We start from the raw sequence: 23,352 nt of genomic DNA, 5'->3' as shown, positions 1-23,352 counted from the left end.
GGAAGGTGAAGAAGAAGGAGAAGAGGGGAGGAAATCGCAAATCATTCCCTGCATGGCGAAGGTCACAAAAGCTAAAGAAGTTCAAGGAGGGGGGAAAGAGTATCTCTTTTCTCACCTATGATGGCACATTTGGTGCTACCAACAAAGTATTGGCCTTCATCCAGCAATTTGATGCGGCCTTTGGAGATGAGGGCTTCACAGAGTCCTCCAAGCTACGCCATGTAGCTATGCACTTTCAAAAATCAGCTTGTCAATGGTGGACTAGCCTTTGTGGCAACTACGAAGCCCCAAAGACATGGAAAACTCTACGAGTTTCCATCATGAAGCAATTCCTTACAAGCAATGCAAAGGACAAAGTGCTTACGGAATGGTGCAGCTTGAAGCTTCTCTCTCATGAGTCTATCCACAAGTATGTAGACAAGTTTTGGGATTTACATCTCAAGGCCACTGTCTTTCAAAAGATAGATTTTGCCGAGCAAAGGCAGAAATTCTATGCGGTATTAGTTGAAGAGATGGCTGAATACATCAACTCTCAATGGCCTGGTTCTATTAGCGAAGTAATCCATCACACCATGGTTGCTTCATGCATTAATTTCCATCAAGGGGCTCGACGGAATGGCAAGCCCATGGAAAACAAAGACAAAAATGATGCAAAGGGGAAGACCAATGCTCAAAATTCTTCCCAAGGCACTTCCAACAACAACAACAACAATTGGTCGAAGGATAAGGGAGTTTACAAAGGTAAAAACAAACTCTCTCCTGAAGAGCTTGAAGCTTTTCGCAAGGACCATAAGTGTTTCAGGTGTGGGGACCAAGGACATGGCTATCATTCTTGCCCCAAAAAGAATGCTCGCAATGAGACTCCTATGGCTTCCACCATTGAAGCTCCAAAAGAGGACGCCCATTGCAAATGATCATCACTTTCCTATGCTTGGGGGAAGGTAAGAGAGCATGATGCATTCATCTTGTTTGACCCTGGCTCTACTCACAAATTCATATCAACGGAGTTGGCCACCAAGTTGGGCATTCAAGCTTTCGAGATGGGGGATATGGTAACGATTGATGCAACTTTCAAGGGACAGCAAGCCTTCGTTACTCCCTTGATTGGGAGTTGAGGCTTCATGTACAAAGCTATGTCGACAAAGAAGACTTCTTCATCTCTCCTCTCCAACATGAGGTATGAAGTTCCCTGAAAGGATAATCTACATCACCTACAGGGGAAAGAACATGTACATAGATGCTATGAGCGTGGTCGTACTATTCCACTTGTAAATCCTCCTGCTTTTGATAAGTCAATGAAGAGCTCTGTCAAAGAATCACTAAAAGATCCTAATGTTTCATCAAATGTAAATGGTAGGAATCAAGAAGAGTTACACTTGTCTACTTTGTTAAAAGGATTCCAAGATGTGTTCATTGATGAGATCCCTATGGACTTACCTGCAAAACGAGGGGATGATGACCATCGCGTTGAGCTCCTTCCAGGAAGCTCACCGCCTAACAAGCCTCCTTATCGAGTCTCACAAGCTCAACAAGAGGAGATCATGAGGCAAGTACAGGAATTGGTAGACAAAGGGATGGTGAGGCCTAGTTCCTCTCCCTTTTGTTCTCGAGTCCTTTTAGTGCAAAAGAAAGATGGTACATACCGTATGTGTGTGGACTATCGAGAACTAAACCTTATCACTATCAAAAATAGATTTCCCGTGCCTCGGGTAGAAGATCTATTTGATAAGCTACAAGGCTCTACCTACTTCAGTAGGATTGAACTTAAGAGTGGCTATCATCAAATAAGGATAGTGGATGAAGATATCCTAAAGACCGGGTTTCGCACAACGTTTGGTCTTTATAAATATCTAGTCATGCCTTTTGGCTTGACTAATGCACCAGCTACATTCAATCATCTAATGGATAAATTTTTTAGACCTTATCGTAAATTCACTGGAGTGTTCTTTGATGATATCATCATCTACTCCAAGTCTTTAGAGGAACATACGCAACATCTCCAAGTGATTTTTCAAGCATTGAGGGAGAATAAGTTTTTTCTCAACCAAAAGAAAAGTGATTTTTTCCTTTAAGAAATTCAACACCTAGGTCATGTTATCTCCCAAGATGGTATCCGTATGGATCCATCAAAGTTAGAGGTAATAAAAGCATGGCCTAACCCAAAGAATCTACATGAGCTAAGAATATTTATTGGTATGTGCGCATACTATAGGCGCTTCATAAAAAAATTCTCTCAAATAGCAGGACCACTACATGACTTAACTAAGAAGAACGTTAAGTATGTATGGACTGCTAAAGAGAAAAATGCTTTTGATAAGCTCAAGGAGAAGCTTATCTCCCAACCAGTTCTCATGCTTCCGGATCTCTCAAAACCATTTGAGGTCCAATGTGATGCTTGTGGTGATTGCCTTGGAGCAGTTTTGCGTCAAGAAGGGCATGCATAGCATATGAGAGCCGAAGACTCAATACGGATGAACGAGTCTTGGGCATTTGTGAGAAAGAACTTTTAGCTGTTCTACATGCCCTAGACACATGGAAGCACTGGCTATTGGGGACTCCACAAATAGACCATCAAAGTCTCAAGTATTTCATGACGCAAACCAAGCTGCCCAACAAACAAATGAAGTGGGAAAATTCTCTTTCACAATTTAATTTTCATATTGCTCACATTGCTGGTAAGCACAATCAAGTGGCTGATGCACTTTCACGACGACCAAAGGTTAATATAGTGTCTATAGCTACTCACAATGATCTATCTTCTATGATAAACGAGTATGCTACTGATCCTGATTTTAGAGACATAATGTCAGCCCTTGCTTTGGGGAAGAAAGAGGAACCATTCAACTTGCAGGATGGTTATCTTCTCCATGGCAATAGGCTATGTGTTACCCATTCCCTTCATGAGAAAGTTATGTATGAATCCCGTGCTCCTCCCTATGCGGGGCATAAAGGTATTCAACCTACTCTCTGAGGAGTAGAGACATATATCTATTGGCCTACAATGAAAGTGGACATACCAGAGTATGTTTCAAAATGTGTAGTATGCCAAAAGACCAAATATGATAGAGGGAAGCAACGTGGATTACTCCAGCCATTGCCTATCCCAAATTCACCATGGGAGAGTATATCCATGGATTTCATCTTTGGATTACCCAAGTCTATCCATGGGAATATGGGAATATGGACAATAGTCAACAGGTTTAGCAAACAAGCACACTTTATTCTTGTCAAAAAGATTATTAAGGCATACCAAATGGCAACTCTCTTTATATCACATATTTCCAAACACCATGGATTACCAACATCCATCGTGTCAGATAGAGATCCTAGAATGACCAGTAATTTCTGGAAAGGTGTCTTGAAAATCTAGGAACAAGATTAAATTTCTCTTCGGCCTATCACCCACAAATGGATGGCCAAAGTGAGATAGCTAATCTTACGATACTCGATCTACTCAAGACTATGTTACCAAAGTAGATCAACGCTCACAATGGGAAAAGTACTTACCTCTTGTTGAGTATGCCTACAATATATTGTACATACTTTTACGGAAAAAGCACCTTTTGAGATCATTGAAGGAAGACCTAAAAGTCCCTTACTACTCAAAAGATCTTCGCCGCCGATGAGTATAGTCGTGACCTACAAGAATCTTTTCAAAAGATTAAGGAGGCTATATCCATCTCTCATCAAAGGCCAAAAGCTGCTGCTGACAAGCACAGAAGGGCCTTAACATTCAAAGAAAATGATTGGGTCTTACTTAAGTTTCCTAAGGTTTGATTAAAGCAAACGACGGGCAAAAATCCTACGGGCGATCAAAAATATTATGCTAAGCTACCAAAAAGATACTACGGTCCTTTCCAAATTTTGAAGCCTATCAATGAGACGGCCTACCAACTCAAATTGCCCAACCATTGGCTCATCCACAATGCTTTTCATGTGAGCCTACTCAAGCCCTACAAAGGAGAGCCACGAAGTGACCAATTATTGAAGACCCTCCCGAAGTTGAAGACCAAGAAGAGGTGCTACAACCCGAAGCTATCCTTTGGCATGAAGACAAGGTACTACAACATGTTAAGATTATCCGATGGTATCTTATTAAATTCAAAAATTATCCTTTTGAAGATGCTAGATGGATGCAAGGAATACAGCTTAAGGATAGTATGAACCTTGTCAATGCTTACAATGCTACATTGGAGTAAATAAATGTACAAATTTCTTTTAAATGATCCATGTTTTTGTCTTATAAGACTAATTCTCTTTTTAATTTAACTAGCATGCATGCTTAGAATCATGTTTGTGATGACAACATCTCTTAAACACCAAGTAGAATTTGTCACTCTACTTTGGGAGAATGAAATGGACTAAAGAGTAGACATGCTTGCGGCATCAATGTCTCCCAAGCACCAAATGGATTAGTCATCCATCTTGGAAAGATGTCGTAGGTTGAAAAGGGATCCTCTACCTGCTAAGTAAAATTAATTAATGACTATGCCTTTATCTCTTCTACCTCATAGTCGAGGACGACTATGATTTCAAGAGAGAGGTAATGTCATAAAATCTAATATCTAACCAACCCAAATGATTTTCTCATATTAAATTGATCACTTAATGTGGGAGAATAAACCCGAACATTGCTCTCATCATAGGATACCCAAACAATAAGGCTATGGTCACGTGAGGCTTAGTTATCAGTTATTTGAACAAATAACTAAGCTTCATTTACCATTAACGTGGAAGGTAGTAGGGAGAAATCTTTTTTACACCTATCATGTATTTACAAGTGTACATTGTTGTAAATTACACCCTCAAATGGCGACCGTGGGAACCACCTCCCCAATAGAGAAAGAGAATACGCCCAAGAGAACGCAACCTATGAGCCTCGAACGAATAACTAAGCCTCATTCTTGGTCGCACACAAAAAAGAGCATTAAATGAATGACTATGCCCACCCTTTGTAACTATGCCAATTTTGGCATAGTTGTGAAGTTCAAGGCTTAGTTGGGAGGATGAATGAATAACTAAGCCTCGCATGAACATGAAAGAGGCTTAGTTATTCATTTAATGCTCTGTCTGGACATAGTTGTCTTAGCCTCGCATGACCATAGCCTAAGAAAGTAATCTCTCTCTCTCTCAATTTCAAATGAGAGTATGTTGCAATGAGCAACAAGAGGATGAATGAAGGGCTAATTCAGACTGTGCATCAGTTGTTGTACGCTTTTCCACCCAAGCTTTTCATGCCCCTTTCTCTTAGCTCCAATCTTGTCCACATTGCGCATAACAACGCCTGCAAAAAGTGCTTCTGCGCAGGCAAGAGCAAGCAATCGATTGGTTGCTGGTGCAGATGTCCAACTTTGGGCGGCTCAACCAGCCGGAACAAGAAACTCACTTCTGTGTTGTGAGTCAGCATGCCACAACAACCTTACATTGCTTCGACCTTGAGTAGTGTGAACTGAAAAACTCTCCGATTGATCACTTGGTTGGTCAGCGTAAGCTAAACATGTGCAGTGTGAACCCAGCCTAAGACTCACATGAATATGCAAGAAGCTTAGTTATTCATTTAATACTCTATCTGGACATAGTTGGCTTAGCCTCGCGTGACCATAGCCTAAGAAAGTAATGTATCTCTCTCTCTCTCAAAATTTCAAATGAGAGTATGCTGCAATGAGCAACAAGAGGATGAATGAATAACTAAGCCTCCCATGAACATGCAAGAGGCTTAGTTATTCATTTAATGCTCTATTTGGACATAGTTGGCTTAGCCACACGTGACCATAGCCTAAGAAAGTAATCTCTCTCTCTCTCTCTCTCTCTCTCTCTCTCTCTCTCTAAATTCAAATGAGAGTATGCTGCAGTGAGCAACAAGAGGCTAGGCAAGTTGTTGAACTTGGAGGTTTGCCACCCATTCACTCTTTCTTTAACACAAATTTGTAAGTGATTTATTGAAGGCTACGATTTGGTGCCTTCTCCTCCCATAACCCAAATCAATCAATCTCTCTCTCTCTCTCTCTCTCTCTCTCTCTCTCTCTCTCTCTCTCTCTCTATATATATATATATCTATCTCTGTGTGTGTGTGTGTGTGTGTGTGTGTGTGCACGCGCGCGCAAGTGAATAAATGAAAGAAACTTTGCCCAACCCCTGTGGGGAAAAAATCATGGTTTTGCTGGCTGCTTATTGAAGTTGTTTAATATTTCAAAGATTTGGTTCTTGATAGATACTTATCTTTGCTATGTGATGGTATGTCAAGGTTAAATTTAGTGTAGTCAAACAAATCCGCACTGTATGCACAATGTAAATAACCTCAAGAATTAGTGCACATACAAGAGTTTACGTTTATGGAAGGTTGGATCACAATCTTGCATGCAAAGTCATGCAAACAAACCACCCTAAAATCTTGCAGGCAAAGTCATGCAAACAAATCACCCTAAAATCCGTATTGTTAGCCAAAACAATCACATGCACTGGGCCACAATCCGACAATCAAAGATTGAAACTCTCACCAAAATTTAAGCCATATTGTAGTGTTCTTTTGAACCAAAGTATCTTGCTTTCTCCATAGAGACAACTAGTATGTGATCCGTGCGATGTTGCGGCCAAGAAGAAGATGCTACAATCTTGGTAAATATCCTCCCCCCCCCCCCCCCCCCCCCCCCCCCCCCAAGGCGACAACCAATTAGTCTCTATGTATGAGTGCTTCATTGTGAAGCTCATGAGATCAAAAATATTTTTGAGTGGTATTATGGTTTTCCATCGTCTATAGTATTTCCTTCAATCATTTAATCATTTGTAATGTAAAGTCAACTTCTTATGACGATGAAAAGTGCGAAAACAATTGAACCACAACTAAAGTATGTGACCCAAAGAGTGGTGCATAACAGAAAATAGTCCCATCAATGCCATTGAATCTCTTAAATCTATGGCGGAACTTTAGTTTTACTCACTCATTTATGTATACAAAGTAAGCTAAAAAAGCATTTGTAATGGTTGCAATTTACGAAAGCATCTGTAACACAAATATAAAAATCTGGAAGAAAAGGCAACGCCTAATTTTGACATTCTCGATGTCTTTTTTGAAAACAAATAACTCCAAATGCGATGCCAATGGACCTGCAAACAACGAAATATGTTATTCATATTGACATTGTATATTCCATGAAAAATATCAAAACTATTAGAGAACGAATGAAACAGGCAGTGGCATACCATTATCATACAAAGGATGCCCAGGTGGAGTCGCAGTTGGTGGCAGATAATAACTGTAACAATAGCCAAATTCCCTATACCTATCATACATTGTCCACCCTTCTTGCAAATGAAATCCCACAGACTCTATCGTCCACCATTCATTATCTTGAATCTATAGTGAGCGGTGCGTCCATTTCGTAATAGCAATGCTGCAATCCCTGAAGATGCCATGGCCAATGCAACATCTCCTTGGCCACGCAATCGTGACAACAAACAATTATACAAAATGTTTTTCCAGTCCTTCCAGGCCCATCCAGGAAGAAAATAGCTCCATTATCAACAGTCAATGCATGCAAAATTGTCTCAAAAGCAATTCTTTGATCTTCATTCAAACTCTGCTCCATCGCACGTGATGTGGAAAGCTCTTTCATGGCATCAAAGCATTGCTCGTGGAAAATCGAAGTATTATCATGAGGCGGCAAAAAGTGCTCATCAGGCATTGGAATTCCAAGATATTCGGATAAACTTCGTCCAAATGTACTTAGAATATTTTGCAAATCTCGTAATGCATACCCTTCTACAACCTGTGCACATTCATCCAAGGACTCATATCTCGTCTCCAATCTGTGTCGATAGTCATCAGACAAAGACTGGTGAAATATCTCCCATAAATGATCATGGGAGGAAGGCTCACAAAACAATAGGATTGTCACAAACAAATGCCTCAACTGCAAGCCTGTATGTGTACTACAAGCTTCCTCCATGCAAGCAAAACATTCCCCATCATCCTCCAGGATACCTCTTGCAATGCATGTTGCCTTGAAGATGGGGAGCAATACACCATTTAAAGAACACAAATCCTCAAATGATCTACATCCTTTACAAAAGCAGATGAACATAATACCGTTCACCCGTAGAGGGCTACACAAAATACATTCGGCCAATGGTGTCTCCATGGCATCTCCTTGTCCATTTTTTGGCCTCGAATTCCACACCTTTGCATCAGGATAATTCGAGTTACAGGTGAACCACTCTCTTAGGGTGGTCTTTTCCGCACCCTCCCTTTGCAAAACATCGTTAACGTTGTCATTATCTTGAAATATCATAGTTTTTAATGTAATTAGCCTTTTAACTTGAGTTGGAGCAGAAAATGAATAACATATTGAGCATTTCCTTGAGCATTCCTTTGTGTGTAGATGTAGAGTAAGAAAGAAAGTTCTTGGATGGAGAGAGAGCAACACTAACACATCACTTCATTAACATGGCATGAACCATACTTGTAAAAGAGAGTGAGAGTATAGAGAAATTGACACCAATAGAGGACCGGATTAGTTGGAGCCAGTCCCCCCTCCAATAGGCATTTGTATTATAGATTCTTCCATAACAAAATACTTATTTACAATACAACTGATTGTGTTCCTTGAGACCTTCTTGATGAGGTGAAGATCTCAAGCTTCACTCACCAAGAATTAGCATAATAACAACAATAAACATGATAAGCATGAACTTGAAAAATGCCCAGCCTCTATCCCAAGACCTCAAACACCATGAAAGGTGAGGAGAGCTGGAAGGGAGTTAGGAAGAAGAGAGAAGTAGAAGTACCTCTACGAGAAAGCAATACCCCCGTGCACATAATCACTCATAGCTCTTGTAGCATAGCTTAGCATAGTGATAATGGAGATTAGAGAGATTGATAAGCAAGCATAAGCATTCTCTTGTGTGGATTTGCATCCATAGCCAAGAGCTTGTTGTAGTAGGCACTCAACTTCTCAAGCTTGGAGAAGGAGATGGAGTTCTTGTTTCACAAGAGTGTGTCAAGAGAAGAATGAGAGAGAGAGAGAGAGAGAGAGAGAGAGAGAGAGAGAGAGATGGCTCGTGGGATGCTCAAAAATGTGTGTGAGAGAGAGAGGTAGCTTGGTCGACCCCCTTTCTTAGGCTTCCCTTGAAGCTCATTGGGCCATGTAGCCCTCTAGCCAATGAGAGCTTGGCTCCCTTTGGGGCAAGTTGTGTAGTCTCTTGACAAGTATCCTTCTTTTCCACTTGTGAGGTTAAGCTAGCACCCCCCTTGCTTAAGCACAGCCCTTGCCTGCTTGAGCAATGTGCCTCTACACCTGACATGTGGGCCCTTTCCTCTCATGAGAGTATGGGCCCTTGGTGAGGTGCATACATACTACTCATATCCCTCCTTTGTAGGGCTCGCCCCCTTTTTTGTAGCAAGTTCTTTGAACTTGGTAAGCAGGCAGGCCCCTTGCTTAAGCACAACCCTTGCTTAAGCAAACTGCCCCCTTGCCTGCTTAGACCTTAATTGACTAAAGTTTAAAATTTAAAGACTATGTCTTAAGGCTTTTAACAATTACCTTTGGAGGCTTTAATGAAGCCAACCCTAAGGTCTTTTGCTCCATTGATTAGCGTTTCTCTTTGATAGACCATTTCTCATTTGGGTCCCTTTACCATTGGCCCCGTGTTGAAATAGATCTATAAGCACATCTATATCTTAACCCTTATTCTTCGGGAAAAAGCACTTTTCCAAACATACAAAATTCCCTTTCTTGAATTTTCCAATTTATTATTTGAAAATTAGGTTTATTCTTCTGGGTTTTACACTTCTCTATTTTGGGGCGAAATTTCTCCTTTTCCCCTTGCCTTCAACTGGCATTTTTGAAATTGAAAACAACACGATTTTAAGCTGAGACACATTTTTCCCGAACATTGGATGAGAGTGACTAGAACTCTGTGCTCAAAAAATTGTGTATTGAATAAATTTAGATTGTTAGGTACCCCCCACACTCACAACGCAAGGCTAATTTTTAAGATGGGGGGAAAATAACTCCACAGTGTGATGCTCACATGTGGTTATTGTTATTTGAAAAGGGGATTGATCCTTGACTATATGTGACACGGTGAAAGTGGAAGGATCAACGATAGGGGTTTAATCTATCATTGATTGCATTCCATCGAAAAAAAGAAATTAGGGTTTCTACGTCGTGGTTGCCCGTTCAACCCAATCCCTCACCAACGACCTATTTACTCGAGCTAGTGCATGCTGTTGCATAGTAGGCGAGGCCACATGTACAAAAACCCTACCCTCTTGTTGCGAAGATCCGACGTCCCAAACTCCTTGCATCTTGTTGATAGATCGCCCCATTGATCCCTTGACTCTGACCCCGTGTCACTTATACACGAGCTCGGCTCCTTGGGCCTTCACTCCATCTATACTAAGGATAAAGGGGGACGGAATTCCGGTCCCCCCTCCCTGCCACGCGTCAGAATTTTCTTCAAACGGCGGGTGTGGCCTGCAGCTCCGGGAGCATAGTGACGCAGAGAGAGAGAGAGAGAGAGAGAGAGAGAGAGAGAGAGAGAGAGAGGGAGGCGGGCTAAGGCTGTACTAGTTGCTATAAGAATTGATTTTTTGGCCTCTACCCAAAGGGCAAAGGCTATAGAGATCACTTCTCTTTTTGCTGACTAAAATATAAAAAAAGTTGAGTTCTATTTTCAAGTATTTTTTCGTGGGCCAAAAACGCTTATTGGTTGAAATAAGATAGTGGGCGCTCATTTAAATGAAGAGTTTGTAAATGTAACGATCATGTCTTGAGTTTTGAAATATGAAGTGAAAAGGATTTTGGACTCATTTGATTTATAATGCATAGTTTTATTTTTAAAATAAACAGATTTTGACTGGTTGGGGCCTTGGAGTCATGAGGGGAGAGCCCTAAAAAGAATTGAGTATTTAATAAAGCCATTTGGGATAATGAGTGCAAATTCAAAAAGTTGATTTCATTCAGCATTGAAGTGAGAAGCTGCCATCACGCCCAAACCTCTACATCCCTCCCCGGCCTCATCATCTTCCTGCGTGGAGTTTTAACTTACTAAATAGTGCATCACACCTCTTGTGTTGAGTACACGCTCGAGCTTAGCTTCGCCACCCTTGTTTTCTCACTGCCTATTGTGGACTGTCTCCTTCTACTTCTCTACATCCAGGAACTGCAGAATGAGGAAGACAAGCTCCCGACTCAATGAAAACATGGCTTTTGTAGAGTTGGTTGATCAGAAGAAAACGAGGATAAATGTCCACAACAAACAGAGCTTCCCTCTTCTACTCGAGATCCCTCCACATCGTCTTTGCTTCCCCTCTTCTGCTCGAGATCCCTCCACATCGTCGTCCTTGCACCTGATCAGAGATAGAGAGAGAGAGTCAAGTCGTTCTTAGCCGCCTGCAGAAGAGAGAGAGAGAGAGAGAGAGAGAGAGAGAGAGAGAGAGAGAGAGAGGTAGAGGTTTTTTTATAGTGCTCCCTCACAATGCTGTCATCAGGCTGGATGCAACCAAGTGAAAGCATTGCCAAGCAATGGTTTTGAGAGAGAGAGAGAGAGAGAGAGAGAGAGAGAGAGAGAGAGAGAGAGAGAGAGAGAGAGAGAGAGAGAGAGAGAGAGAGAGAGAGAGGGAGTCTCCCCCTATATCTCAGTCTGCGTACTGCCCTGCGTGATAGTGCCCTGTTGGTGCATCACGTACAGCTGGACTAGGTTGGGCCAGGTAGAGCTGCCCTGCATTGTGAGGGATTTGAAGAGAACTATGAGGGCGATGGGGCAACAGTGAGAAGGAATAGCACCTAGCGATGGGAAAGGAGATGACACCATGTTGAAAGTGTGTGTGAGCGCATGTGTGTGTGGCGGGCGTCCCACGGGTGTCCTTCTGGATGTCCTTTGCGGGTGTCTATCATGTGATCTGGCATATGTATGGGCTGATCTCGCAAGGAATGCCAACCTTGAAAGGTAAAGCAAGATTTTATTACACTGGGTATATTCTGCAGAATTAATTCTGATTAAAATTGTCATATATAACCTGCAGCTGCCAACGCTGTATTTGAGGACAGTAACACGGAAATGGTTTCCTGCATCCCGGGCCTGCCACCAATGGATCTCAACGACTTGCCCATCATTGTGAGAAGCGACCCTGCTGATTTCATCTATCGGTTCTTATCCCGCCAGCTACAGCCCATGCTGTGGGCGGCCGCTGTCCTCCTCAATACTTTCTCTGACCGACTGCCTTCACGCCCTTGTCGCCAACTTCCCCGTTCGCACTTACGCCATCGGCCCCCTGCTCCCCCCTTCAGTTCACTGCCGTCAACGGAATTAGCCCCCGGCCGGATGGTCCCGCTATCGGTGCTCTCCTCAATAACGACAAGCCAGAGATTGTATAGGACAAATCACCCCTCTGTACTGCCGTAACTGCAACCAAAAACCATGTTCCAAAAGCAGGGAGCAGTACTGCTGTTAAAGCTAAAGAAAAAGCTAGCTTCATTGCCGCTAAAAAGGCCGCTACATTTAGCAGCGTTGGCATCTTCAGTGAGGACGTCAACTGCCTCCAGTGGTTGGATATTAATTAGTGGCGCTATGCAATACCAGAGGGCAGGATGTCCGCAGTAGCAGGAGAGACGGTGGGAGCACATACATATGCATGCAGTTTGGAAGGGGTAAGTGACGATGGTGCCTGGTCGTTCTTGATTCTATGGCAACCTCCTGTCGTGCAAGTGTGGAGATTCCCTCTTTCTTGTTGGGATTCTAGCCAGCTCAATGGATCTGTCTCAAACTATTGCTACTCTGCTTGTAGTGCCATACACAATCTTCGCCCCACCGAGGAAGCGAGAGAGAGAGAGAGAGAGAGAGAGAGAGAGAGAGAGAGAGAGAGAGAGAGAGAGAGAGAGTGAGGTGGCCCGAGTGGTGGTTGTCGACTGTCGGCGGCGTCAACGGAGCTCGTCGACAGTGGTGGACAAACGTAGGCAAGAGGAGAGAGCCGAGAGCTTGAGAGAGAGAGAGAGAGAGAGAGAGAGAGAGAGAGAGAGAAGGCATGGCAAGTGGGACAAAGAACCGTTAGCTAGAGATTGCAAGTGGGAGTGAGGGCAAAGTTGGTGAGAGAAAGTGAAGGGAAGGAATAAAGTAGTTTGCCTATTTAATATGCTAACTTTTTTCCAAAAATTTATGTAACCTATGTATGAGAAACTTTAGAAGTAATAACTAAATTTAAAAATTTTACACAAATTCTTTAAATTATGAAGTTTTTTAGTTTTCAAATATAAAAGTTAAAGATAAATAACAAAATTTGTAGTGCTCTTCACATGCCAACCCCTCTGACAACTACCACTATCCCTTCCTACTCTTTTTTTTTCCTGCTAGGTCACCCTCTTCGTCGCTTTTCGTCTCCCACATTCACATAACATGCCTTCCCACTCTTTAGAGATGAAAATATTCCAATTTTGAGATGTAAATGCATTTTTGAAATGTTAATTTCTTGATTTTGAGATGTAAAGGTATTTTTGAAATTTAATTAGCCCAAATTTGGCAGTAAAGCCATTGTTATTGCAATTTTTGTAACGTTTGTTCCTTTTTTTTCTTTTTTTAAAGATTGCAATGGTCCCCTGCTCTTCTCAAGGGCGGGCCTTGTGATTTTATCACTTGTTTTCTTGGGGATTCCCTACTTGGCATCGTGAAATGTGAACTTTTTCTAAGTTTTCCATGAACTGGACACTCTTTTCTATGTGGCAGCCTTCATTTCCCTCTCCTCCAAAGTATGGAAGGACATGAATGAAACATTATTTTATTCTTTTTTTTTCAAACTTTGCCAATTCCTTTCCATTTATAAAATTTGCAGCTTTTTTTTAATTGTTCATCTTTCCTTCTTGGAGCAAGAAACTTTTCTCTCTCTCTCTCTCTCTCTCTCTCTCTCTCTCTCAGGGATAGTTTCCTAAGAAGTTAAAATACTACTATTTCTTCTCCCCCTCCTCTCTCTCTCTCTCTCTCTCTCTCTCTCTCTCTCTCACACACACACACACACAAACTAAGTATTTCAAAATTTTTAAATTTTGAACTTATTGTGAGAATTTGAGAGGGAGGGGGTGATTGTAATTGTATTCAATTTTGAGAGGGGTAGCCAATTTTGATGGATGACGGGTTAGGGCTAGGTTCTGTGGGTATTGCCCTCTTGGAATTCAGACAGGGTTGTCGGTTACTAAGCACTGGGTGTTCGCTTGATGATAGCAATCAAAGCATTGGTCACATGTGTCAACAACTTGTGTGAATATGACGACAACTTGAACGTCTAGGCGGCTGTCCAAAAGAGGTAGAAGATGACAAAGAAATGTATGCCTTTTAAGATTGAAAGACGTTTAGAGAGAGAAGAGCCATTGAATGTTATCGTGGCAGATCATATGATTGTGGTCCATGCGAACTAGCCCTTACCCCTCCCTTGTAGGCCTCCTCTAAGATGTCTCCCACCTCCACTACAATTGCAAAACGAATGTTTTACCCTTTCACCCTCTACGTGTGCGTGAGGCACGTCACGTCGAATTAATCAAATCAGCTTCTCTTTTACTATTAACCCCCTCCGTGTGGGGTGCTTACGAGAGGGCCCACACGGGAGGGGGTAATTTTTTTGTCAACTCTACAATGGCTCTCAGCCCTTGATCCCATGACAGGGCAACCTTGTCAATCATCTTCCCTCTTCTTTAGTTGCAAGGCGTTGGGCATGAGACCAAGGATTCTAGTTGAAAGGCGGGCACATCACATGATTGAGGTCATGATCGTGTCTAAACAACATGGCTTCTTTGCATGGAGAGCATTGATCCCATGCACATGTCCCCCTAGCAAATAAGGCCCTGTCACACTGGGACGGGCGCCTAAGCTCTTTTTTGGAAGGAGGCCGGTTGCTTGGTGTCACACAAGGTAATATCTAAATTGTCGCACCCACTTAGCAACAAATCGACGTTAGCCAAATGGTGGGCTCTTTGGCTCTCACACAGGACGCCAGAGTTCAAATCCTATCGGCATTCTACCTGCGTTTACTTTTTGCAATTGGCTACAACCTTCAAAAGTGGGACGGGCAACGTAGGCCGTCCCTCTGACAACGCTCATGGCCATCTGCAGCTTTGGGAGTGCGCGAATAGATGCATGCCAACTCAGCTTGGCTTGCTTGTGTCTGTCCCAGTGTGACATAGGCCTAAGAGCGCTTTTGCACAGCATAGTTCACGTTTTTTGTTGAGGTTGACAACGAAGACTTCAAGTTTCAACGCGGCTAAAAACGGCAGAATTGTCTCAAGGAAGCTACACACTCTCTCTCTCTTTTTGGTGGCTGAGGCAGCCGCTACTAGACTATGTCTCTCTCTTTTAGAATGGAGTTCTTTTTGCAGAAGAGTTGAAATAGGTGACGCGTGCTTTAATGCGACCTCACTCAAGTGAGAAACCTACGCTTAAGGAGGAATCAGGAATCAGGATTGCCTGCCTCCGATGATCCTCCACACTCATGAAATGGGATCTACGGTTGAGGTGATTCAGACCGTCAGATGCACATTTGTAAATTCGGGACATTTGGTAAATTCAGGGAGAAACGTAAATTTGGGTAGGGTTGTAAATTCGGGGCAGTCCGCACCCCATGTCTTGAACCCGCGACCAACCATGTGCAGTAACCACTACGCTTGCATGTGCAATAACCAGCCATGTGCAATAACCACTACGCTTGCATGCGTTCGTTGAAATATAGAGGATTCGAGTATGTCACATTGTAAATGTGGGCCGATTAGTAAATTCAGAGCAAATTTGTAAATTTGGATAGACTAATAAATTCAGGGAAATTACCGAATGTGACGGTCCACGATTGACGCGCCCCATGTTTTCCTCCTCCACTATTGATCCCATTTGAGCATGCACGATTGGCGCGTCTCCACTATTGATCCCATTCGAGCAGGTCCTTGTGATATAGTGATGAGGACCGACGATTGAAATTCTCAATTGTGATTCCTCAAGGTGTTCAGAAATGAGGATGGCTTTTCGGGTCTCCACGACTCCACTGCCGACACGTAAATCGCTCTCGTAGGCAAGGTTCCTACACATGACTATAATCAGACAGCCTCGTGGCACATAGCGTGCGGCGTCGTTTCCTCTGTGAAAAGGCCAAGGCGGGCCCCGCCCCCCACACACTCTCTCTTTCTGGAATCTGGATAAGCCCATTGGCCGCCCACCACCATGAATCTCGGTAGTCGCTTTCTCCCTCTACCAATAAGCATTTGCAGACTTGGCCCTTTGTCCCCCCTTTCCGGGTTTCCCCCCTTCTGCAGATCTTGATCCCCATCACTCACCCACAGACAGAGAGCTCCCCCCCCTCGACTCTCATCCACTGCCAGCCTCTCTCTGCCCACAAGCACAACCAGAGGACGCTCCTCTCCCTGCTACATCTGCGAGGCAGCTAGCACGCGGGCCTGCGCCTCATTCTCTTGTTGCCTCCCCCCTTCCCATGGCTTCTCTCGCCCGGCGGCACCCGAAAACAGCTTTGCTCGCTGCTGCCACCACCGCAGTCGTCTGCCTGCCCTTCTGGCTCCCTCTGCTTCTCATCACCTCCCCTTTCCTCCTCTTCACCTCCCTCTTCTCTATGGGAGTCATGGCCCTTCTCAAATTTCTCTTCCTCTTGAGTCTACGCGTGCAACGGAGTCTTACCGATGCGAACCGCAGGCGGAGGTTGGGAATGCAATATGCAGGAATGCAGGGCTTTGAGGATGTGCATAGAAGAGATGAGGGCTGCTTGAGGGAAAACAGAATTCATGAGTATTTAGAGGATCAACTTAAGAATCTAAGTGTGGTAGCTTTTGGGAGAACTGAAAGTGCAGAGGATCTTCCATGTAGCTTCTCCTTCGGCGGCATTGACGGTCACATCGATGCATTCAATTATGGTCGTCTGTCTCATGATGAAGCATAAGCTTGTATGTGGGAAACGTCAGAGAGGTTCTATTCTACATGTCTTTGTTATATTAAGCACCATTCGACCACTCTGACGGTACTGAGTGGTGGTGGATCGAAGTTTATGCCCCATTTAACAAAAGCGCGTGCTTCCATCCTTGAGATTGAGCCCCATCCAACCACTCCTATGGTGCAACGTGGTAATGGTTCAAAGTCTATGCCCCATTTAGCAAAAGCTCGGGCTCCCATCCTTGAGAACTCTCTCATCATTCAATCTCGACGCGGTTTGTTAGCCATGTAATGCCTGCCTGTCTGCAGTAGATGTGGGATTTAGGGTTCCCTTGTACTATACATTGTAGTGAGATTTGGGTTTGTCTTCCATGGATATAGGAATCAATTTTGTACAGAGTTTTCTCCCCCTTTGGAGGAAGGGCTTCCCCCTCCTCGTAGAACTTTCTTGTGGAGGGAGTAACCTTAATCAACACTTGTAAACTTGGCTGTCAGAAGCAATATTGTCATGAGCACAAGTTGTGTTTTGCTTTTATACAATTGCACTCCTGACTAAAATGAGTAATATACATATAATGCAACTTTTTTTTTTGAAAATTCGGCGAATTATTCTATTAGAAAGGGCAAAGATTTGTGTTTGTTTGGGTTGGGGCTTGAGCCAAAAGATAATTGTAGCACTAGTTAATGGACATTGAGTGCCATGGTCTTATGGGGTACCAGTACGGCTGGCCTTTCTCTCTCTTTCTCTCTCCCTCTTTATCACGTGCACAAGGACTTCTCTAAGTTTTGGAGTTTAACCTTCATGTCGCAGATTTCAACACGTGTGAAGGGCTCCCCCTTCCGCCATATTATGTTAGTTTAGATTTAGCACTAGTTCATGGACACTAGTTGCCACGGGGTATTTAATGCCCTTGATTGGTTTGGTCTAGGTGCACATTAGCTCATCTTGCATGGATATGGTAGAAAATTTGAGTGCTTCATTATCTGCATTGGATTTGCGTTAGTTTAGAGGAGTAACCGCGCAAGAGTTGAGGTAGAGTGAGTAGAAGTAGTAGTAGTAGATGTAAGAACGAGTAATACATTGAAACAACATTCTAGAGAATGGAAAAGAAATCACAACACAAATAGTATCAGACTTACATTGCTTGGAGTCTGAGGACGATGGATTGGGGAGTTTTTTTGTATAATGATTACTCTACAACTATGACATGGTAAAATTCTTGCAACATCAACCTTGCATTGCATTGTGAGACTAAGTTGTGCACTCCTCTCCACTGAAGCACTCTCTCTTGCCATCAAATTGTTCCATATGGTCTCTAGCTTGATCCACTCATTGATTATTTTTGTTTAGTGTTGTCAATGTATTAATTTTCAGTGACAACAGTAGGAGTGGGGGGAGGGGACTTATACTTGTTCTTGACCAAAGTATGTTACCTTTGTGCTGACGAGGACGTGTGTTGTACGGCAATTGGAGCAGTGTGTCTTGTGATCATCATGTTTCATAGCAACACGAAAACCTAGGATATGGAGTATTAGCAAAATTATAGCTTAATACTTGTACTTATATATGAAGATATCATTTTTTATTGTTTAGATCGATTTTATGTTTCAAAAGAGAAGAGAGTTCAATAAGTTTTCGTCATATGATTATAATTCGTAAAAACGTGTCATTCCTTCTTCTTTTTGGACTAGATAAGTAGTCCTTAGTGAAGGGTGGATTTTTGGGTGCAAATTTGAACCATTGAAAAAAGCTTGTCGATTAATGCCATATGACAAATTAATGATAATTTTAAATTATTTCATTTAGGCCTTTGTGAGAGAGTGTTGACATTTGTGTACCTCTTTAAAGAGGGCCATCGAGTATTTTGTCAAACATTATTTTTAATGCTTTTGGATTCTGGAATACATTGTAATCTAAATAAGTCATTGTTACACTTGTTTCCAAAAAGTCTAATACCCTATTGTCTATTGTGACAAAATAAATAAATAAATTCTATTGTCACTTTCGTTGTTTTTCCTATCACAAACAACCCTCTTATTATCTTGTTGAAGTTTGTAAACTAATCCCTTTCTTTCCGATAGAGTGTCAACTCGAACGTTCACCAACCCAAAAAAACTCTGAGTAGGGCCACCTCAAAAAAATAAAAATAAAAATTGTAAGTCCCTTTTATTTTTAAACACAATAACTTCCTCCCTCTTTATGCTTTCTTTCGGTTATCCATTGGAATGATATATAACTTCCTTTTTTCCAAAACTCACAATGGTGAGTAGATTATATTAGCAAAATCATAGAATTACAAATTCCTGTTATGGAATGATATATAACTTACTAAGTTTTTCAATGAGGGCAAATTATTTCTTTTGAGTTTTATCTCCACCTCGAAGCTTAGAACCTTGCATTTGGGTTGTGAACATAATATGTTGAAAGAAATCTGTTGAGTTTAACAATTATTGTGCTTTCATATGAGCTAAAAAACAGCTATAGAGACAAGATCTATTGTGTGCTATGTAACTCAAAATTAAATGTAAAATGCCCATGCTATAATCATGTGGTGAAGAAGCCTTGGCAAAGTGATCCAAGTGCACAGGATGAATCCTGATGGTGGAGATGAGTTGCAATCCCACTAGCTATGGACATTGAGGTCTCTTTTTGAAGTTGAAATTCTATAGGAATAGAAAGCAATATCACTTTAGTGAGGTTAAACAATGCCGCTACTATTCACTTTGTTTTTTTTTTTGCAATTTCTTGCAATGCATCAAGTGTTTTTTCGATCATTATTTACAATGACTAGTTCAGCCGACCTCTCTCTCTCTCTCTCTCTCTCTCTCTCTCTCTCTCTCTCTCTCTTTCCACGCAAGGCCCAGACGCTTTCTCTCTCACTGAGCGCACTCAGGTGCAAGCGACACTGCCGCAGCTATGGGTCGGATAAACCTCCTTTCGTCACGTGTTCGGAGGGACCCGAAATTACCTCCCCCATTATCTATTAATATAGATTCTATAGCAAGTTGCAACACACAAATTTCAATGTGTTTATGCATCGAGTTCTTAATTTTGAAGAGCATGATGTGATACGTATGTCTCAATACTCTTTAGTTTTAGACCGCACAAATATCAAGCTTTGTCACTTTGATTTGCACTTATTTTAAATTTTGTTCTTTTTCAATAGCATTAGAAGTCTTCGTAGCAAAAAGACTACACTAAACAACAATAGCATTACCTTGTAGAAAGAAATTTGTATAAAGAAATGTCATTGATTTAGTCAAGATGCATTTCATGATTAACAATCCTTGTGATAGGCTAATATAATCCACTCACAATTGTGAGTTAAAAAAAAAAAAAAAAAAAGCCTTGTAATGCATTTCATTATTAACAGTAGTCTTATAATTGGACACTCATGTGTCCTATTTTTTTTCCAAGATTTGACAATTTATTTCTACCATGGGTTAGTTATATGAGAGAAAAAAAACATTGATTTTTTTTCATGTCAAAGTACAAGCCTTATGGAAAAAATTGGAATAAGATCTAAGTCGTAAATTCTAGTAAAATTTCAAGCAAAATTTCAAGCTATTGTGTCAAAAAAATCTTTTTTTTTTTTTTTTTTGTAGAGATGGCCTTTTTTATGTTTGTAAAAGCGAAGTGTTAGTACTTAGTGTTGCAAAACAATGGAATAACCTTCAAGGGATAGTTTTTATGTGCTGATTAAGAGCATAATTTTGGCCTTTCAAAGGTCCTCTCATTCATGGAATTGGGGCTATTCTAGTGCAATTTGACAAGTGCAAATGACTTTATATGTTGAAACCAAAAAACTACGTATTTCTTTGGCTCTCTAACTCAATTAAATCTCGTTTCTTGAACCCTATCTTGAAATTTTTATTGCGCAAAAACTCTTGAAAATCTTGAGTCTTCCACTATAACGTTGAAACCATGGTTTCAGGTGCCCCAATTGTGTCCATACCATGTACTTTGACACATTAAGTTGATCTACCTGGAAAGTTTGAAGTTATTTGAGGTTTTGAATGCTTATGTCTTAATAAATAAAATATCAATTTCTCACATGTACATTACTAAATATTTGAAAGAATCCATTAATTATTGCTTACCAAAGCACTCTTACTTGCCACCATGAGTTTTCAATGGAGATGGTGAGCACTTCTAAAACTCACAAATATATTGACACATACTTTTCTTTGTATACAACAATATCCTTGAAATGGCCATATCAAACACATAGAACTTCAACATTATTTTATATATTCTAAAGTAAAAAAATTAAAAAAATTGCACATAAAAGCTGCAATTATCTATAGCACGATTGTGAAAAAGTTGCTATAATTTTCTACAAGGTCTCTTCATTTTTTCTTAAGATTATAAAGTCGATTTCTTCAAAGCATTAATCACAATCTTACGAGGGCCCACTTGATGAGTATAGTACTTGATCATCATAGCTTCTAAAATGAAAGGTTATATTTTCAAAAGACTCTCTAGCTAACATATTTAAGCATATCAAGAGGTTTTTCTTAAGTACACCGTATGATGCAATTAGAATTTAATTTAAATTTGTAAAAAAAGGACACTTAAGTGTCCTTTTTTGGTACCAAACTATTGTTAGCAAGTCTTGTGATGCTATCACTTGTTTACGTAAATGCTAATGATTTTTCGATGTGAATCGAAAAGATAATGATTAGTTTGAAGGGAGTTAAATGTTTTCTATTGTTTCTCTTAAAATAAGCATATTGTCAAGAAACTTGTGGTGTGTAAGGTGGAAGCCCGATCTTGGTAGGTTAGCAATATCTTGGCATGTACTCTGCCAAGATATTTCTCTTAGTTTGAAGGGAGTTAAATGTTTTCTATTGTTTCTCTTAAAATAAGCATATTGTCAAGAAACTTGTGGTGTGTAAGGTGGAAGCCCGATCTTGGTAGGTTAGCAATATCTTGGCATGTACTCTGCCAAGTTAATATAAGGAAGCTCTTGGAGTGATCTTGGACAAGATTTTTTGGTCCACTTTTAAAAGCGCACACCACGTTGATGGAGACGATAGGTACGATGGTTAGAAATATTTCTTGTATGCTTTTCCTGAATCTTCATCTGCTAGATATGATACACACCTCCCAAGCCCTTGCTAAAGCTCTTAGTCTTTGCATGTCCTTGTTTGGTGCAACCCTTGACTACTCTTCAATAGCCTTAAAGATTGCCCTACTTTTTCTTTGTAGCCGTAAAAGAAGAACAAGAAGGGAGTGCTTAGGATCACCCTTGCCTAATGAATAGCCATTAGCAACATTTGTCTCTTTTCCTTATGGTTTACACAACATGTGGCTGATTGGAGTCCACCTCTACATAACAGACTAGATGTTGTATCTGCTCTTGTAGCACTAGCATCTTTGCTTCTACTTCTTGCTTACCGCTCAAAGTATTGTGATGAAGGAATTACTGGTTAGGGTAGTCACTTATCAATTGTGCCAACCTTGTAGTCACTTATCAATTGTGCCAACCTTGTCAAGTCTCCATGCCAGTGACGTTGTCAAGGTTACTCTTACTACATTTGCCATCCTCTTTCTCTACATGGTGGATTGAAATGAGGAAATGGAAATTGCAAGGAATATTCTCATTAAAATTTGTATTGTTTTGGTTGGAGTTTTCTTGTCTGTAAATGGAGTACTGTGGGCCACAACATTATTGCACAGGTGCCTTTTGTGGACAACAATGCTCAAGACCTGCAAACCTTTGCTTTTGATTCAACTAATTGATCAATTAGTTAGTTGATTTGATCCCTTTTCACTCAGTTTATTGTCTTTGCTCAATAAAGAAACACTTCACAAAACCCCTTTTGTGGAAAGATGCATGTCGCAAAGATTTTGTTTCTTCCTGAGATGATGCAACACCTAGTTGTTCTTCATTTTGTCCATCACATTGGGATAGCAAACTAATGTTTTCATGAGCAAGATGTACGTGTATCATGCTATGGAGTGATGTATGCAAGTGGAAATAGCTACCATACTCTTGCTACATCCGTGTTCGAAATACCGATGTCCTCTCTCTTGTCAAGTTTAATCCCGAGTCCCAAGCCATTGTATGATCACTCCCTCCACATGTCAAGTTCTTTTACTCTTTCCCGAAAAACCTAAAAAGGATGTCCATATTTTTTCTTCCTAAAGGGGGAGGTGTGGTGTGTAAGGAATGTTAGGAAATAAGACGTAGCTAAATAGATAATTGAGTAGATTACTTAATGGAGAGAGATAGATTTCACACACAAGAGATTATAGAGTAGAGAGAGAGAGAGAGAGAGAGAGAGAGAGAGAGAGAGAGAGAGAGTGAGTGTACACACGATATACGTGGTTCACCCAATGTGGGCTACGTCCACGGGAAAGCAGCCACTCAATGGCTTTAGTACTTCAAAACAAGAAGTAGTTTACAAAGGGATTATACCCCTTAATGGAGCTCCCGC

The 23,352-nt window shown here is 41.3% G+C and overlaps 2 protein-coding genes and 1 pseudogene across 2 annotated transcripts; 2 read left to right on the top strand and 1 right to left on the bottom strand.

Annotated features, from left to right (window-relative positions):
• Window positions 1-7,343: 7,343 nt before the first annotated feature.
• Window positions 7,344-8,288, bottom strand: LOC147429965 (uncharacterized). Its single transcript, XM_086495078.1, has one exon. The coding sequence runs from the start codon at window positions 8,286-8,288 to the stop codon at window positions 7,344-7,346; it is 945 nt and encodes a 314-aa protein (XP_086351204.1).
• A 3,802-nt stretch (window positions 8,289-12,090) lies between these two features.
• On the top strand, window positions 12,091-12,563 carry LOC147429964 (uncharacterized; annotated as a pseudogene).
• A 3,307-nt stretch (window positions 12,564-15,870) lies between these two features.
• LOC147429963 (uncharacterized) lies at window positions 15,871-17,441 on the top strand. Its single transcript, XM_086495077.1, has 2 exons — window positions 15,871-15,913; window positions 16,239-17,441. The coding sequence occupies exons 1-2, from the start codon at window positions 15,871-15,873 to the stop codon at window positions 16,916-16,918; spliced, it is 723 nt and encodes a 240-aa protein (XP_086351203.1). The 3' UTR covers window positions 16,919-17,441.
• The last annotated feature ends 5,911 nt before the right edge of the window (window positions 17,442-23,352 follow it).

This window comes from Adiantum capillus-veneris, chromosome 22 (genome assembly GCF_014529385.1).
Source record: "Adiantum capillus-veneris isolate H3 chromosome 22, ASM1452938v2, whole genome shotgun sequence".
NCBI classification, from domain to species: domain Eukaryota; kingdom Viridiplantae; phylum Streptophyta; class Polypodiopsida; order Polypodiales; family Pteridaceae; genus Adiantum; species Adiantum capillus-veneris.
The sequence above is the reverse complement of the archived record's forward strand: the minus strand, read 5'-3'. Positions and strand labels throughout refer to the sequence as shown.

Coding starts and splice junctions, on each gene's coding strand:
- LOC147429963 (XM_086495077.1), top strand. CDS start 15,871: ATGCACGATTGGCGCGTCTCCACTATTGATCCCATTCGAGCAG. Junction 15,914..16,238: donor TATTGATCCCATTCGAGCAG/GTCCTTGTGATA, acceptor AAGCATTTGCAG/ACTTGGCCCTTTGTCCCCCC.
- LOC147429965 (XM_086495078.1), bottom strand. CDS start 8,288: ATGATATTTCAAGATAATGACAACGTTAACGATGTTTTGCAAAGGGAG.